Source organism: Giraffa tippelskirchi, chromosome 10, assembly GCF_054371585.1.
Source record: "Giraffa tippelskirchi isolate mGirTip1 chromosome 10, T2T-mGirTip1v1.2.pri, whole genome shotgun sequence".
In the NCBI taxonomy this organism is placed as follows: Eukaryota; Metazoa; Chordata; class Mammalia; order Artiodactyla; family Giraffidae; genus Giraffa; species Giraffa tippelskirchi.
The window spans coordinates 5,756,614-5,775,437 of record NC_137284.1 but is presented as its reverse complement, the minus strand read 5'-3'; the positions used below and the strand labels follow the sequence as shown (position 1 = coordinate 5,775,437).

Here is an 18,824-nt window from a genome sequence, read left to right as displayed (position 1 = left end):
CTACCTCTTTGGCATTCTGCCTTCTGTTGTGGTTGTTACAGTTGGTTGAGAATCTTGTGTCCATTAAGATGTCTTTATCATTCAGTAAATATTTATGGAGTGTATGAAATTTATCATCTATGAATGGTACTTAGTACTTAAAATTGTTAGGATTGAGATATTGAATAAAGATTCAACTCCTGACCATGTAGTAAACATGCCATAGAGAGTGGTCATTGTTTTTAGTATTAATCATTGTCATTCTCATTCTTTCTGATTTAATTTTCTGTTGATTACCTCTGTCAAGTGACAGCTATCTCCTATCTGTTTATTGCTGAATACTGTAAAGGAAAAAGAATAGTTTGTTTACTTTCATTTGTATCTTGCATTCTTAATATATTTTTAAGGATATCAGTGGCTCAGTAGAAATGATCAATGCATCTTTCATGGCAGGGAGTCGTCGTATGGTGGATGTCATGGATGTGAACACACAGAAAGGCATTGAAATGACCATGGCTCAGTGGACACGCTACTATGAGACCCCAGAGGAGGAGCGAGAAAAACTCTATAATGTCATCAGCTTAGAGTTTAGCCACACCAGGCTGGAGAACATGGTGCAGAGGCCCTCCACGGTCAGTCTAATCATTGTCTCCACATTGTCTTTGTCACCAGGAGGGTTGTTTCTACACTGGGAGAAGTTCTTAAACATAGCAGGATGAAGATGAAGATGAATAAGAAAATTTAAAAAGAATAACTTGTAGTTTTCGAGGGTTCATCATTTCCAACATCACTTGGTTTTTTTATAGGGAGAGGCCATTCTGATAATTTAGGAACTTTGTCACTTGCATGTAATGGGGAAGAGTCTTAAAATTCACTCTGATAAGAACTGTAAATAGGAAGTTTGCCTAGTAAATTTCTATCCTGTAGGTTTATACTTGCAGAGATGCTTGGGAGAAAAATGATTTAGAGGCAGATGAGTAGATTCAGTTGGATGATTAGTAGCAACAGATTGACAACCCAGCATGGGGGAAAGTTAGTTTTTGATGCTTAACTTTGCTGAGGTAGATGCTGATTTAACCCTTCTCTTATGAAAGTGGCTATACAAGATCCTTTCCTTGAGGGGGATTGGTTTCACTTTTAAAATATACATAGTCATTTTTGGACCACTTTTATTCCTGTCTCAGAACTCATTTGAGTCAAGTATTCCATCTGGAACAATGAAATTTGGAATGTACTATTATTTTAAACATTATTTTAAAGTCTCAGTGTTTTATCCCGTCTCCAATTAAATTATCCTAATTGTACCCTTTGACTTTCAAAGTTAAGATGTGGTTAATTGGTTATAATAATGTTGTTTATATATACATATACATACATACCTTCAACTTACTAGATAGTTGCATTATTATCACTAACACATTGGTATGTACAGACCAAGAGAAAATGTTGTGTCAGTGTGATATAAAGAGATCCCCAGTCTTGACATGAAAGAAGAAATGAGGCAGAGAAGGAAGACCAGAATCCCAGGCAGGAGGAACAGTATGTGCAAAAGTAAGTGCAGGGAGAGTAAGCTGGGCAACTTTGAACTGTCCATTGTGGGTGGTAGCATGAAGTGAGATTCTCTGTAGAGGAGAGAGATGGCTTCTGCTGTCATCCCAGCAGTAACTGAGAAGTAGATGAAGAAGTAGCAGATATAATGTGCAAGTTTGTTTGGTGATGGGTAAATTAGTTCATGGAAGGCCATGAGCTGTTTTTGCAGTGTGTGATTAGATTATGTCCTAGGTGACTATGTCCCAGTTTGGCCCTGTATTGGTACAGAACAGGTAGAAACTGGTGATTATCCATCCTGGAGACTTGTTCTCAAACGGATGTGACCATTTAGCAAAAGGCCTATCCAGAGCCTAAAAAGTAACCTAAGAAAAAGGTATGAACACCTTACTACCGTATTCTTTTGGTAGTCAGATGATACCCAATAATATCAAACAAAAAGAGGACAGAGAGTGACTTCCTACTGCAGGTGAGAATTCTAGCCAGAGAGATCCAACTATCTCTGAGTGAACACTTGACAAAAAATACTCATGTGTTCCTAATTTTTCCTCTTCCTGTCCAGACATAAGAACTTATAGTAAGTATATTGAACAAGTCAGGTATCCTTTATTCTGGTAAAGCCTTTCCAAAGGACAGTTCCAGGAGATGGGAGATCCTGGCCACTACACTAAGAGAGCAGAAAGTCTGTTTTATTTGATGAGAAGAAAGAAACCTGGAGCTCAGTCGGTATTCCTAGGCCCAGTGGATGCTTGGTTAAAGCTGTTGGATCCCTGAGTGGAAATTCTTTGAAATGGGACAGAAAGTGAATCTTCATAGTTGTTCCTCATCTTGATTATTTAAACTTGCATGTCATCAGTGACCCCTTCCAAAAACTCAACGGTTTACATCTGAGTGTCCACTAGACATTCGCCTCATATCATTACACACAGATTGTATGCATTTATCTAGATATATGTTGTAAGGAAATAAATGATGCAATATATACAGACATAAGTTATAAAGCTTACCAGATACATCTTTTTTATAGCCATAAGTTAGATACCTGCAGCACCGGTGCTTTGCTGAATCCGTGGTTGTTTGACTCACACTTACCTACTTAAGACTGTTTCTTGGAGTTTAGTGGTTGGGTGCAGACATTTGAAGATATAGGACATGTTACAATTCAGTGTAAAGTGTTTAAATAAGTTCATACTGTTTTCATTTCTCATTTCTTTCAGCACATATTATTTAAAACAGATTCCTGGACTTCCCTGGTGATCCAGTGGTTAAGACTCCATGCTTCCATTGCAGAGGGCATGGGTTCAGTCCCTAGTGGGGGAAGTTCCCCGTGCTGCGTGGTGTGGCCAAAGGAAAAAACCAGATTCCTAAACTCTGATAACATTATTTCAAAAAAATTTCAACATGTTTTTACATGTAATCCTCACAATATTCCTTTGAGGTAATTATCCTCATTTTACAGATAAGTTCCAGAGCCTCACATAAGATCTTGAGAAAACATGATAGATAGACCTGGAACTTCTGATTCCTAACCCAGTAGGTTCTATAGCACATTGCTCATATAAGGCTGCAAATCCCTATGGAATTCTTTTCTCCTTCCTTCTCCTTTCCTTTTCGTAAATGTTTGGTATCTTGGCTCTTCTAGCAGTTTGTCTTTCAATAAGTTTACAGGAATCTTCCAGAGAGTGCCTTTTATCTCCACCCCGCAACCCCCACCCCCACCAGTATAGCTGGTTATGCCAGTCTGCCACACAGAGAGGGTTTTGTTGGGTACTACTGCATCATTTAATGACTTTTTTTTTAATGACTTTGTTTTGATTAGTGCTATCTTTGTGATCATGCTTGTGGAACCATTAGTCTTTATTTTCACTTAATAATTATATCTGGAATGTTTGCTTGTTGACCCTAAATTTACCAACAGGTTATTTGCTTGCTGGAAGTTAAATTGTAGTCTTTCAGTATGTATTTTGAGAATTTCTGTTTTTCTTGACTTTAGCATTCTCTTTAATCCCAACCTAAATGTTCTTCCTCCTTTTAAAGGTGGATTTCATTGACTGGGTAGACAATATGTGGCCAAGGCATTTGAAAGAAAGTCAGACTGAATCAACAAATGCCATCTTGGAGATGCAGTATCCTAAAGTGCAGAAGTAAGTGGCTTACCCTGCATTTTCGTCAGCGTGCTGTGGGAGACCAAAGTGATAGCAAGGAATGGGTCCTCCCTTAGCAACCTTGCTTCATGTCCCAAGAGAGTCCAGTTTAGTTCCAAAGGAAGAGTGTATGTAAGAGCCCTGTAGCCGTGGTAACATAAAGGAAAACAAACTTTTCTTCTGATACTATCATGACTTGAGATTGCATTCCTCTCACCAACTGGAAGTCTATATCAGGTGGAAGATGGAGGGGAGTACACAGGGGAGAGTGTGGCATCGTGGTGGGAAAAGTCTCCTTTTTCTCATCAGTGCACTAATGCTACTGCTTTTTTTGGGTCAGGTACTGTCTGATGAGTGTTCGAGGCTGCTATACTGACTTCCATGTAGACTTCGGTGGTACCTCTGTTTGGTATCACATCCATCAAGGGGGAAAGGTATGGTCACAGTTGTGATGGGGATTGGAATCTGAAGCTGGTTATATGACTTACCTTCAGTTCATGCATGCTTCATATGCCCTGAAAACTAGTCTATTAGGAGATACACACACACGTATCTGGAGAGAATCATAGATTAAGTTGACTTTCTTGGCTAGAATCCGGTAGAAATTGGTATCCATCTAGCCCATTTTCCATTTACCAATATTGGCACCAGTACTTAGTGAACTTCAACTGTCCTGTTTGTAGATTCCCAAAGCAGAATTCTCCAAATGAAGGCAAGGAAGTGGTTTTAAGAGGAAACGATAGTTTCTCTACATGGAAGTATAGTAAATAGTAGAAGGGAACACACAGTGCGGCCAGATCGACAATGAAATCAGCAAATTGGGATCCAGACCACTTTTCCCTATATAGAGGCATTGGTTTAAAATGTAGCCAGAGGAAGCCTTTAAGTCCTGTCAGGGGATATAAATAGATTTCGAAAGATTATCCTCATTCATAAAGCCTTACATTCCAGCTTCTGAGAGTGCTTCTGAATGCTGTGTGAGAATGGAAATGTAGAATTAATATCAGAGGTTTATAGTATTACACTCTTATTGTTACCCTTTTTTTCTTGAAAGAAGTGGAAGCATTTATGAGAGAAAAGTAGAACTAGAATGAAAACAGATGATGCTTTTAAAATGTGAGGGCTGAATTAGAACAGCTATATCTCCAAATCCAGAGTCACTTTGTTTACTTTAAATCCATTTAAATGGTGTCCTGAGTTTTGTTCTTTTGATCTTGGTTACTACCTTGGAATCGAGCAACCCAGGCCTGTCTTTTGAAGATACTGTATACCTGACTAACTGAGGCCAGCCAGCTAGGGGCAAGGAAGGGACTGCCTAGGTGACAAGCTTAATGCCCTCCTTCTCTCTGAGTCTTGTATAGGTTCCGGGTTCTACAAGCAAACCCCAGGGAAGCCCTAATGCTGTTTGATCAAGTGGAGGACAGAAAAGGTCTACTTCCCTGAGGCCTCTAGAATTTCCCAAATGGTCAAGTTCTGTAGGCTGGGAGGATTGCTTGCTTCTTGTTGGTCTTAACTTTGTACCTGTTTTATCAGTTGAGGGAGACGACTGGGTCATGTCAATGGCTGTTAACAGACTGAAGTTTTTTAACTCACAGGTCTTCTGGCTCATCCCCCCTACAGCCCACAACCTGGAGCTGTACGAGAATTGGCTGCTGTCAGGGAAACAGGGAGACATCTTTCTGGGTGACCGGGTATCAGATTGCCAACGCATTGAGCTCAAGCAGGGTTATACCTTCGTCATTCCCTCAGGTAAGCAAGATGGAAAAAAGTGAGTTGTCTACTCTAGCCACTTTTCTTTTCTTAAAGAAAAGGGAAATTGATAGATTATCACTAAGAATGGTTGTGATGCTGAAGTGGGCAGAAAACAGTCGCATGTTCTTTCTTGTCCTTATTGAGTAAATCCAGAGAATTTTTTTTCAAGGCCGTGGTTTTCCACTAAAAGTATGTATGAGAATTGCCAGTGGAGGCTTTTCAGATCTGCACATTTGGGCCCACTTTATCCTTAGCTGTTCAGAATCTCTGTGGATAAGACCTGTTCCGCAGGTGATAAACAGCCCTGATTAAGAACTTCTTCCTGTGCTAAGTGACAACTGTGAAACCTAGAGTGCTGGATTAGTGCTACTTTTTATCAGGTAACTAAATTCCAAAATAAGTACTTAGAGGGAGCAGAGATTTGGAGTCACAGACCTTTATTAGAATTCTGACTATGCATTTACCTGCTAATACTACTTTGGTCAAGTATTTAAAGCCCTTTCGTTTTGTTGTGAGGAGCAAATGACAATACAAGTAACTTCTCTTGTATTGAGCCTGGTTCATATTAAGTGCTCCAGAAAATGCAGGCACCGGGTTTACTGTATGCTAAACACTTGACATGGATTTTCTCATCCAGTACTTATCAGCCACACACATGTAAAGTATAATTTATCCTGGATATACAGAGGATATTGAGGTTGCAAGAGATGAAGTAACTTGACCAGCTGTGAAGAGGCAGAATTAGGGTAAAAAGTGTGATCTGCAAGTCTTGTGCTCATGCTCGGAGAGAGCCACACTACAGTGAGTGCTTACAGCCTCTGCCCTCTGTTGCCTTTCTCCTAGGCTGGATTCACGCTGTGTATACTCCTACAGACACATTGGTGTTTGGAGGCAATTTTTTGCATAGCTTCAATATCCCCATGCAGTTAAAAATATACAACATTGAAGATCGAACACGGGTAAGTAACTATATAAGAATTGAATGTGAAGAGGTTTCATGTATCTCTTTTTACTCTGCTTACTGTGTAACACTCAAACTATCGTACTTTCACATATAAATGTGTATACTGACTTTCTCAACTGGGGTTCCATGAGAGAATTAAACTTTGTAGAAAATGATTTGTGTGTTTTATTTTGGCAGTTTTCCATAGGGTGTTACATAGCTGATAAATCATCTTGGATATATAGGGGAAAAGTTACATGCAGTGGATACCTTAAGGCAAGAGTTGACAAACTTTTTTGTAAAGAACCAAAATATTTTAGGCATTGTGGGCCATACAGTATCTGTTGCAAGCACTTACTCTGCCTTAAGCAAGTGAGGATGGCTCAAATATAATACAATTATATTTATGGACACTGAAATTTGATTTCATATAATTTTCTTATGTCACAAAATTCTCTTTTAGTTAGATTCTGCCTTACCCCCCACCATTTAAAAGTGTGATATGTTAATGACTGATGAATCTTCAAAAAGCTATGAAAGTCTTAGTGGTACTGCTCTATAAACTTCTTGGTGGATTTGAAAGTTTTCAGGATTAAAAATCAAAAAATAATTAATGAAAAATTCATAATTTTTAGAAGGAATGGTTACTGACTAGTTTACTGTGAACATGATCAATTAACCATTTTGGTGCCTATTTTGAAACATGTATTTTGGTTAGAGCTACCTATTATATAAATATTATACATAAGATACAAGATTGTTGCTGTTGGAGTTATAGAGATTGCCCTGTTAGAATTAAGAGAGGATACAGTGCTTTTAAAATAAATCTTACAGAAGTGAATTTTATAGAATTTTATAGCTTGTTTGTTAAAAGTAATGAAACTACAGAAGATACAATAGTAGTTTAGTAAGTTTGAAGTTAAAATAACAGTAAAAATAGTTAAAATGTTTTAAAAGAGAAAAATCACATAATTTCATACTAAAATACTTTTACTTAACTCAAAATCATTTTGCGATAATACCATCTACCCTGTTGTAAGATTCAATCTGAAAATATTTTTAAAAAGCGTTCCCTTTTTTGGCTAAAAATTGCTATTATGCCCGTCACTTAATTGTTTGCTCAGTTTGAGGGAAGAAAGGGAGGATGTATATTCAATATTATAGGTAAAATGAGCACCTTAACTCTGCATGAAAAAGTCTCCTGCAAACAGGTAATAACTAATCTTGATTTATCTATCTAATTTTCCTAGACTTTGTTTATCAGGAAATATCAAATTTCAGTGTCTAACTGACATACTATTCCATTTTTCCTAAATATGATTTAATTCTTTACTTCCAAATAAGGAACTCTCTGTTTCCATGAAATTTCACTGGGTCCTCTACACATGTCCACAGAGGTTTTTTTTTTTGCTTTCTACACCCAAGCTTTTATATTGCCAGTACCAACCTGACATACATTTATTATGTTACCAACTTCTTTAAACTTACAAAGTTTAACTTAGAATCTGTAGAGAATGCTTTAGTAAAGAAATATAAAATACGTTATAAATTTAATGCAATATGTTAGTTACTTTTGCCATGCCAGTGTAGAAATATACTATTTGAATTGAGTATTGGATTGAGTATTGGTAAGTCTATTGATAGTGCTTAAAGGCTCAATAATTTTATAATGAATATTAAAAATTTTTTTTCAAAAATTCTAACCCAGCCTTAGGAATTGATGTGCTCTGTGGTGTTTAGAAGCATAGGTAAAATGTAATGGGGTAGTTTGGGTGTATGATGTTTTGGCTATTATTAGTACAGTCTCTTGAGTTCCAAGTGAAAAATTAAAAGTATAATGCCCATTTTATATTTTATTTTACTTTATTTTATTTATTTTTTTGTCAGTATTACTCCATTGTCAACAGAGTTTCCGAGGGTTTAGAATTTGGGGTTGTCTTAAAGACCTTTCCTGAAAACTTAAAAGGCAAGCAGAGAAGCGCCGTGTATTATGTTTAATTTGAGGGGGATCGAGTATCTGTTAATTCTTGTGTTCCCTCCTGCTGTACCAGAGTAAATTAATTTTATTTTCAAACAAGGGAAGAGAAACCTCTTCTAGTTGTTGAAGCTGTAGTGGCATCAGAGACTAAGATTCAGAGCCTAAAGCCTCTGCATTGGAAAGCTAACGAAAAGTACATATCTCTCCTGCTTTGCAATGAGGAAGGTGATCTCCTTATTCCCCAGTGACGCCCTGTGACCTAGTGAAGGGTTTTGAAAAGGGACGTCCATCTGAGTCTCCTTGATTTGGAAAGATTGCCTGACATGGAGCTTTGAAAAGGAGGTGGGAACATTCTCAGGAGTTACATATTCAGACCAGTCCTAAAAGTATTGTTTTCCTTATCCTTTTGAAAGAAGACAGACAGAATATACAAGCATACCGCAAAGATCTGGCAGGCTTGGTTCCAGACTACTGTGATAAAGTGAATATTGCCGTAAACTGAATCATAGGAGTATTTTTCTTTTTCCAGTGCATATAAAAGTTATATTCACATTATACACAGTCTGTTAGTTATTTTCACATTATTTGTTGTCTGTTAATGTACAGTAGCATTATTATGTCTTTTTAAAAAAAAGTGTGTACTTTAATTTAAAAATACTTTATTGCAACAAAATCATGTAAAGCACTTATCCTTCAATTAAAAAATGATTACAAAAACAAAAAAAATAAAGATAGACGAGAGTTAAAACAAAAAAAAATACTTTATTGCTAAACAGTGCTGGCCATCATCTGACAAATGGCAGGGTTGCTACAAACCTTCAATTTGTTTTTTTTTTTTTTTTAAAAAAAAAGGCCACAATATCTGTGAAACTCCGTAAAGTAAAACACAGTAAAATGAGGTATGCCTGTATTTAAGATAGTCTCCATGGTTGATCTTGCTCAATGATTGATCCATGCTGATTTGCGAGTTCCTTGACCATGATAAATCTAGAGCAATAAAGAGCAATTATTTTTATTATAATTCACCTGGAATAATTTCATACTATTTGGGGGGGGGTGGAAAGAAAGCTAAAGACAGCAGCTGATGAGGCCACATGGAATAGTAACCTGATTTGCAGACATGCCATCTTGGTAGAGGACAAAGTATGAACCAGACAAGCTGAGAGCTAATAATAGTGGGGGGAACTACTCAGTCTAGTGTCCTAGATGAGGTGTAGCTTGGGAATGCATCTCTAATCGTACTTTCATGTATGTAAGGACATAATAAAAACATTTTCCATTATATTCTGTGTTTCATGGCCTTCTGATTCAGGGTACAGGCAAGAATGGTTGAGTAAGTATATTGTGCCTTACTAACATTTTACTCTCGGTCTCAAAACTTCTTTTTGATGCTTTCCCACTCAACAAGACAACTTCTTGATAGTTCTAAATGGTCTTTCCAAGTGCCTGTTATCTTTAGTGATAATTTCCCAAGACCAACATTTTTTAAGTTGAGAGATTCACTTAAATTCTTGCTCCACATGGCAACCTAGGATTACACGTTAACTAGAGACTGTTTTTCCTGAGCTAATTATTGCAGTGATTGTTTGTTACTCTCTTTCCTGAAAAACTGTTATTAGCTTGATTTTCTCATTGTTTTGTTCCCATGTTAGGTTCCTAATAAGTTCCGCTATCCATTCTACTATGAGATGTGTTGGTACGTGTTGGAGCGCTATGTGTACTGCATAACCAACCGCTCTCACCTAACGAAGGAGTTTCAGAAAGAGTCCCTTAGCATGGGTAAGTGTTCCACCTATAGGAACTTTCAAGATACTCCACAGGACTGAGGGTAAGGCCAGGAATATTCCACAGGCTATTCCCAGTCGTTTTGTTTTTATGGTTTCTTTTTACTTATCTACTTTGAAGTACCGAATCCATTCATTGAAGTTGAATACTGGTTACAGTTGATCCTCCTACCCAGATGTGAATTACTACGGCTAAATGAAACATTCTGGATCTCATCTGGTGTTAGTACTTTGCTCCTCAAGAAAGTAATCAGTTGGAAATTCCTTGATGGTCCAGTAGTTAGGATTCTACGCTTTCACTGCCGTGATCCAGGTTCAGTTCCTGGTTGGGGATCTAAGATCCTGCAAGCGGTTCTGTATGGGCAGAAGAACAGAGTCTTAACATGTTTTATTGTGTAAAGAATGGTCTTTGGCACAATTAAAAACTAGGAATGCATCATCAGAGTTACTCCTTACTGTATTTCAGGCACCAAACTAAGCAGTGTATATACATTAAGTTGTTATTACCTGTGAGGTGTATATATTATCCATATTTTACAAATGGTGACATCAAGGTTCAAGGAAATTAAAAAACTTGCTCATGATCTAAGAGTTAATAAATGGGAATGTTACAACTTAAATCATGTTGGTAAGATTCTAAAATGTATATTCTTCTGAGTTTTAATGTCTCTCTAACTTATATCAGGAGAAATATTTTATTGGATGTCAGGGTAGTTTCAGTTATACCTTTTTAGGCTATTCCATGCCTTGAAAATAAAGAGGAGCCAACACTGCCATATCCTGTGGTCATGTAAGCAAAATACTTTTTGCCTTAGCATTTCCTCTGAGGATAACTGATGTTGTCATTTGAAAATAAAACATGCTCACCAATATGTGAAAGCAGGATACAGAATTATATATACAGCATGATCCTAATTTTGTTTAAAAATATGTCAAGTCGTAGTTACACACATATGTACAGAAAAAGATGGAAAGAAGACCCAGCACACTGTCGAGTTTCTCCAAGGGTGGAGAAATGCAGGATGACTGACTTCTTCTCACCTTCCTGTATTGTCTAAATTATTAGTAGTCAGCATTTATTACTTTCATAATAAAAGATTAGTTAACATTTTAAAATTCTTCTTTTATCAAAACTTTCTTTTGTTTTGACTATCAAAATCTTTCTTTTAAAAAGTATTCACTTTGTTTTATTAGCCATGTTGCTAAGATTTTGATTCCAAAGCTTAATTTTATTGCCAAAATTTTGAACAAAGGTGGTTTTTAAATATAAATGCTTTATGTTTTTGTTATTTAGTTACTAAGTTGTGTCTGACTCTTTTGCAACCCCATGGATTATAGCCTGCCAGGCTCCTCTGTCAGTGGAATTTTCCAGGCAAGAATACTAGAGTGGGTTGCCACTTCCTTCTCCAGGGGATATTCCCTGACCCAGGGATCGAACCCATGTCTCCTGCATCAGCAGGCAGATTCTTTACCACTGAGCCACCAGGGAAGCCAATGTGCTTCATATTAGTACTAGTCTTTTAAAAGATAATGAGATCATAATCCTCAAATTAAATTTGAACTTGAAACTCATTTACAGCTATTTTCATGGGTAACTTATTTTCAGCACACTGTTTATTAAAGACTGCACCCTTCCCAATCTTTTAAAAATCCAATTGACTGTTGCCTCAGTTGTCCTGCTAACTCAGGATCCTATTTTTACCTGTAACTGGTTTTCAACAGTAGACAAATGGGTTGGAATAGGGAAGACCGTTTTTAAACTGTGATAACTTTGTCATTTATAACATTAGGGCCCCTCCCATACTACCTATTTCTCCTGTTGATCACATGGCCAAGTGGTACATTCATACCACCTTCTCTCTTCATGCTGGCAGATTTGGAGTTAAATGGGCTGGAGTCTGGAAACGGGGATGAGGAAACAGTAGACCGAGAGCCCCGGCGCTTGAGCAGCAGACGTTCTGTCCTCACCAGCCCTGTGGCCAATGGGGTCAACCTGGATTATGACGGACTGGGCAAAACCTGCCGAAGTCTTCCAAGTCTGAAGAAAACTTTGTCTGGGGACTCATCCTCTGACTCTAGCCGGGGTTCCCAGAATGGCCAAGTGTGGGATTCCCAGTGTAGCCCCCGAAAGGACCGACAGGTGCATCTGACCCATTTTGAGCTTGAAGGCCTTCGTTGCCTTGTAGATAAATTGGAATCTCTGCCACTGCACAAGAAATGTGTCCCTACAGGGATAGAAGATGAAGATGCCCTCATTGCTGATGTGAAGGTAAGGGTTCGTTGTGTTGCATAATGGCTGCTAATCTGGCTAGAGCAGTCAGTTTCTGGATTCTGAGAGAAAATTCGGGAGTTTGGGGTGATCTTGGTTCAACCAGAAAGAACTTAAGAGTGTGTGTGTGTGTATGTGTTTGGGCTGTACAGTGTTTCAGTTCCTAAAATGAGGTTAGGTCCCTATTAGGAAAATGTGAACATTTGTATGTTCAGTTAGGATTTAAATCTAATCTTAAAAATGCAGATTTCAGGCTGACCCTAGAAAAAGGGTGAGCCTGAGAAAAATGTTTATATTAAGAAATGTTATTTGAACTTAAGTTACACTCCGATAAAGAGGCCTATTTCAGAACAAAAATGGCCAGTAAAATCTCTAGCATTCTTATCCCAAGCAGATTTGTTGTTGTTGTTCAGTTGCTAAGTCATGTTCAGCTCTTTACAACCCCATGGACTGCAGCATGCCAGACTCCCCTGTCCTTCACTTGTCTCCCGGAGTTTCCTCAAGCTCATGTCCATTGAGTCAGTGATGCCATCCAACCATCTCATCCTCTGTCACCCCCTTCTAACTCTCGCCCTCAAAACTCCAATACCTTGACCACCTGATGCGAAGAGCTGACTCATTTGAAAAGACCCTGATGATGTTAAAGATTGAAGGCAGGAGAAGGGGGTGACAGAGGATGAGATGGTTGGATGGCATCACCGACTCAATGGACATGAGTTTGGGTAAACTCCAGGAGTTGGTGATGGACAGGGAGGCCTGGTGTGCTGCGGTTCATGGGGTGGCAAAGAATCGGACACGACTGAGTGACTGAACTGAGCTTCAAATTTATTTACATTAAGACTTAAATACATTGGGGCAACTTCTAAGAAAAGTATCATTTTAAATGTAATTCATCTTATTGCCAAATCAAGTTTCTTCATGTTGTATATTTTTCTTCTTTCTCAGTAACTCTCCCAGCATTCAGTTCAGTTCAGGTGATCAGTTGTGTCCGACTCTTTGCGACCCCATGGACTGCAGCACGCCAGGCTTCCCTGTCCATCACCAACTCCCAGAGCTTACTCAAACTCATGTCCATTGAGTCGTGATGCCATCCAACCATCTCATCCTCTGTCATCCGCTACTCCTCCTGCCTTCAATTTTTCCCAGCATCAGGGTCTTTTTCAAATGAGTCAGTTCTTCGCATCAGGTGGCCAAAGTATTGGAGTCTCAGCTTTAGCATCAGTCGTTCCAATGAATATTCAGGACTGATTTCCTTTAGGATGGACTGGCTGGATCTCGTTGGTATCCAGGGGACTCTCAAGAGTCTTTTCCAACACCACAGTTCAAAAGCATCAATTCTTCAGCACTCAGCTTTCTTTATAGTCCCAACTCTCACATCCATACATGACTACTGGAAACACCATAGCTTTGACTGGATGGACCTTTGTTGGCAAAGTAATATGTCTACTTTTTAATGCTTAGTAATCTTCAAAGTCCAACCCACTCCTCATATATTGGTCTCAAAGAAACGAGTTTGTTTTTAGGGAATCCAGATTTGAACTGTCTGAACTGGAGAGAGTTCTAGTAAATCTTTCCTCATATATCTTATATGAAACCATTGGGGACTACCCTGGAGGTCCAGTGGTTTAGACTGAGCTTCCACTGCAGGAGACATGGGTTCATTCCCTGGTCAGAGAACTAAGATCCCACATGCCACCCTGCGCACCCAAAAACAAAGTAACCATTAATACAAACACGAAAAAGTCTTTAAATCACTGTTTGGAATTATGTCTTCGGTGAAGGACATGAGTATGTGTATTAGAAAGCTAGTTTACCATTTGTAACGTGTTATTTGTAAAACTTTTGTATAGATTATTTTAAGCCACGGAAGAATTTATAAGGAATAATTTTATGTGACCTTAAGGAAGATGGGCTAAAAATCTCATAGTACGACTTGTTTATTCCTGATCCTTATACAAGTGTTTCTTGGCTACCACTAAACAACCAGCTGAGGTTCTCCCTACCTTCTGCCAGATATCTCAGGAAAGAACTCCAAAGACTGGGCTAAGACCTAGACTTCTAATTTTTTATTTTTTTCTTTCTTCAATTGACATTCTAACTATATCTTATTATTTATGCATTGTTGAAATGATAAAAACTTTAAAAGACTAAAAGGATTGGTAACCTTGTGAGGTTGGTCCTCTCCATGGTGATAGAACCTAGGCAGTTGATTTTATAGTTCAGTTTTATAAAGTTGTTGTAGACAAGGCAGGTGGTATTGTGGCTTGTATTTATGGGAGGAAATAACTTAAGTTCCAGGTAGGTGTGGTCCTATATCTATAATGATTGATATAGTGCGCCAGAACAAACTTAGCCATACTTTTCCATATTCACAAGCCAGTTCCCAAACTCACTTCCCACCCCTGAGTGAACAAAGGACACTTATATTTTTTGTTTTTCATTGTGATGGGACATACATATTTTCCTGAGAGTTTGACTATAACATCTTTTTTTTTTTCTACAGAAGTTTGTCTCTTTTTTGGCCAGGCCACATGGCTTGCATGATCTCAGTTCCCTAACCAGGGACTGACCCCGAGTCACGGCAGAGAAAGTCTGAAATCGTAACCACTAGGCCACCAAGGAACTTCCCCAAAGTTTCTTTTTTCTTTCTTTTTTTAAATTTTATCTTGGCCGTGCTTTGTGGTGTGCGAGATCTTAGTTACTGGACCGGGAATCGAACCTGTGCCCCTTGCATTGAGAGCATGTAGTCTTAACTGGACCACCAGGAAGTCCAGAAATTTCTTTTTTCCTAGCTCTTCTACCATGGATGTGGAAAACATTAAATTGTGACTTTGATGATTTACTAACTTGTATAATTGCCTTTAGGAACCCTAAGAAGGAAGGTTTTATAAGTTTATCTCTCACTGATGTTCTTTTGGCCTGTGGATCTGCATTTTTAATTTATGAAAGAGAAATATTTTTTTAATCCTAAGGGATGTCTATAGATACATTTGATTCCATTGAATCCAGTTGTAGGAAGTCATATTATAATTCGCTAATCAGTTGTACAGGTCAAATGTCATGATAGAAATACACAAACTATTAACTAATTTGACCAAACTCAGGGAGATAGTGAAGGACAGGGAAGCCTGGCAGTGCCTGGGGTAACGAAAAGTTGGATACAACTTAGCAACTGAACAACAACAACTCTTAACAATACAGTTAAATAAGGATATTTATAGAGGCAGAGTATGAGGGGAAAATGTAGAAAGATTTGTGTCAAACTTTAGGCAGAGTAAAAGGAGGCAGCAAGAAAGGGAATGAGTTAAGAAGAGCCATCTAAAGAGAGCTCTTAACACTGAAAAGTGTCCTGAGAGAGCTTGCTGTTTTATCAGGAATCATGGAAAACATGGCTGCCTTTGCTCAGTAAGACAGAGGTGGCATAGAGACCAGGGCATGAGAGAACGAGTGGCCCAGTAGGATGACTGCACAGACTGGCAGTGTTTGAGTTCTCCCTTGTTTACCCAATACCATATCAAAATATACCTGATGACAGAAGACAAAAGATTTACAGCCCAGCTCTGCAGGTAGTTTCAGTTAAGATCAAATGGATTACTTATTCCTACATTTGACCTGTTATATTTAATTTGAGCTTTAGATAATAGTGAGTTTCGGACTTGAATACTTTGAAAACCTGAACACCACCAAAAAGAAAAAAAAGCTTTGGATCGGGGTAGGGGGGGCGGTGGTGCCGAATCACTGCCCAGCTGGAGACTGCAGTGCTAGAGAACTTCGTGCTGTGGTAGCACAGAAGGCTATACTGCAGCGAAGGACTAAAGCAAGCCCAGAGTTTACCCTTCCTATAGAGAGAGGGATGGTCTCTTGTTGTAGCCTATGTGGCTCTCACAAATAACTAGGAGAAGAGGTTAGAGGAACATTGGTGGGATGAGATACCCATAATTACATATTCCCTGGGAGAAGCAGTTTTAGTGATGTGGTTAAAGGACTTTGAAGCTTCTAAAAATGTTGTACAGTATTGAGGAAAGAACCATACAGAGTTGCAAGGAGATTAGATGAAATATGGGGCATTAAAAAAGGTTGATTTATTAGCAAAGTTAGGGGAAAGTAATGCGTATATATAAAGTCCTATTTGGGAGGGGGTATAAAGTAACCTTGACTCCTGATCTAAAATTGAGAGGCCATGTCCTTGAGAGATGTTGAGTAAAGAGGCAGGACCTGGAATAGTATGTAGAGTGTATCAGTTCAGTTCAGTCGCTCAGTCATGTCCGTCTCTTTGCAACCCCATGAATCGCAGCACGCCAGGCCTGCCTGTCCATCACCAACTCCCAGAGTTTACCCAAACCCATGTCCATCGAGTCGGTGATGCCATCCAACCATCTCATCCTCTGTGATCCCCTTCTCCTCCTGCCTCCAATCCTTCCCAGCATTAGGGTCTTTTCCCGTGAGTCAACTCTTCGCATGAGGTGGCCGAAGTATTGGAGTTTCAGCTTCAACATCAGTCCTTCCAATGAACAACCAGGCCTGATCTCCTTTAGGATGGACTGGTTGGATCTTTGTTTGTATGTGCTAAAATTACAGTGGGCTTGGAGTGGACATGTTAACTACTTACTGACAGTGGGTCATAGCAAGGTGGTGGGAATCAGCTGGAAGGCTGAATTGCTAATCAGATTTTATTGGTTTCTGTTTATTTAGGTAATAAAGCAGCTCTTAATGTATGTATAAAAAGAGGCTCTTAATATATCAATACATCTGGCTGCCCAACTCAGTTAATGAAACAATTTCAGTGTTTTTGAATATTTTTCTACTTCCCTTTTTTCTGTAAAACATTTTGATAAGTTTGGCAAAAATGTGACTGTCGGGCAGGATACTAGATCAATAAAAGCCTGTTTTCTCCTGTATAAAATAACATCTACCTCAGTGGAGGTGTTGTGAAAATTACAAATCTTTGAAATTCACTTATTTCACTACTGTGAATAATCCCTGCCCACTCTCTGCCAAGAACCAGGCTTAGTGCTGGTATAAATATGCAAACATACTGTGGACCAAATCCTCGGGGGGCTTACAGTCCAGTGGTGGAGCAGGCATTTTAAGTGGGCTAAGAAAGTAAGTGACTTCTAGGTTTACAGGTGCTGGACCTGACACTGAGGACAGGTGGTAGATTCTGTCCTGAGGGAAGGAGGTGTCATTCTTTTTAGTTAACTGGTTAATACACTTTCCTGTTAGATGATGCAGATTGATTACTATAGTATTATGTAAATGATAAAAGCTCTAAATTTATAAGTTTGAAACTCTTCCTTTGTGATACAATTGGCTACTGCTGCTCTTATATAAGAGTCTATCTAGCATTTTATTTTGTAACTATGATCTAAAAATTTATATGAAGCTCCATCTCAGGAGCATGATGGGACTAAAGGAGAGTTAACGGTTGTGAATACAGAAACACGAATCAGAAATTTTCCTTCACCTGACACTTTGGGAGTGATTCTGACACTAACAAAGAGAAGAGCTGATAGAGGGCCCAGTATAATTGGATTTTAATCTATTAAGCCAGATGAGGAGGGAAAAAAACAACCTGTATAAATAAAAAGTCATTTGTAGTTTTTACTGATATTTGTAATAATTCACATTCTTACTGAGTAAAAAGTTTTGAATAACTCAGCTACAAGGCATATAAAGTTAGATTAAAATAGATACAATTCTTTAAAAATGTTTTCATTATAGTCCTGTATTATGTAATGTTATATTCTTACTAATTCTCATCATTGTTGCCTACCTTTTATTCTGAATTAGAAAAAAATCGGGCCTTATTTATAATGTGTGATTTGGAAACTTACTTGAAGTGAGTTTCCTAGTGCCCTGTCTGATTTTTGTTCTTTCCTGGTGGCCTCTAGAATTTGTGCTTGCTACAACTTGGACTTGTGTTTTGTTTTGGAGTAGCTTGTTTCTCTTAAGTATTTGTGCATACTGTGTCACCCCTCTAGGTTAGATAGCACTAAGACCTAACTAAGCATTTTCCAAGAGGACCTCTCACAATGTTAAGGAAGGTTTTTCTAACATCATAGGCTAATTACAGAGAGTCTTTGAGTCGTAAAAGTACAAGTTTAGGATTAGAATGACCATTCAAACATTTCCAGGAAGAGCTCCACAGAAGAGTACAAAAGTCTCTCTTTTCCTTGGTAAACTAATGTCAGAAGTAAACACGCTGCCCCTGTCATCAAAGCCCCAGGCCTCAGAGGGCCACTGACTCTGCAGGAGAAACTCACTGAAACAACTGTCCTGGAATAAGCTAGAATAAATAAGCCTGTTTTCAGTGGTAAGAGCTAGGTTCTCAGTGGCCTGAGGTGTTTATTTCAAAGCCACTTCTGTGATTTCCCAAAAAGCCAAGTTACCTTTGTTAGAGTCTAAAAGTTACATAAATCTGGCCCCA

The 18,824-nt window shown here is 38.5% G+C and overlaps 1 protein-coding gene across 13 annotated transcripts in view; it reads left to right on the top strand.

Moving 5' to 3' along the window:
* Nucleotides 1-18,824, top strand: part of KDM2A (lysine demethylase 2A) — a 94,496-nt gene that overhangs the window by 58,587 nt on the left and 17,085 nt on the right. For all 13 annotated transcript variants that reach the window (XM_081531984.1, XM_081531977.1, XM_081531978.1 and 10 more), the window contains 7 exons: nt 433-611; nt 3,565-3,671; nt 4,012-4,105; nt 5,267-5,420; nt 6,267-6,382; nt 9,997-10,123; nt 12,003-12,397. In XM_081531984.1, the coding sequence (XP_081388110.1) occupies nt 433-611; nt 3,565-3,671; nt 4,012-4,105; nt 5,267-5,420; nt 6,267-6,382; nt 9,997-10,123; nt 12,003-12,397 (1,172 nt within the window). The remainder of the gene's footprint in view (nt 1-432; nt 612-3,564; nt 3,672-4,011; nt 4,106-5,266; nt 5,421-6,266; nt 6,383-9,996; nt 10,124-12,002; nt 12,398-18,824) is intronic.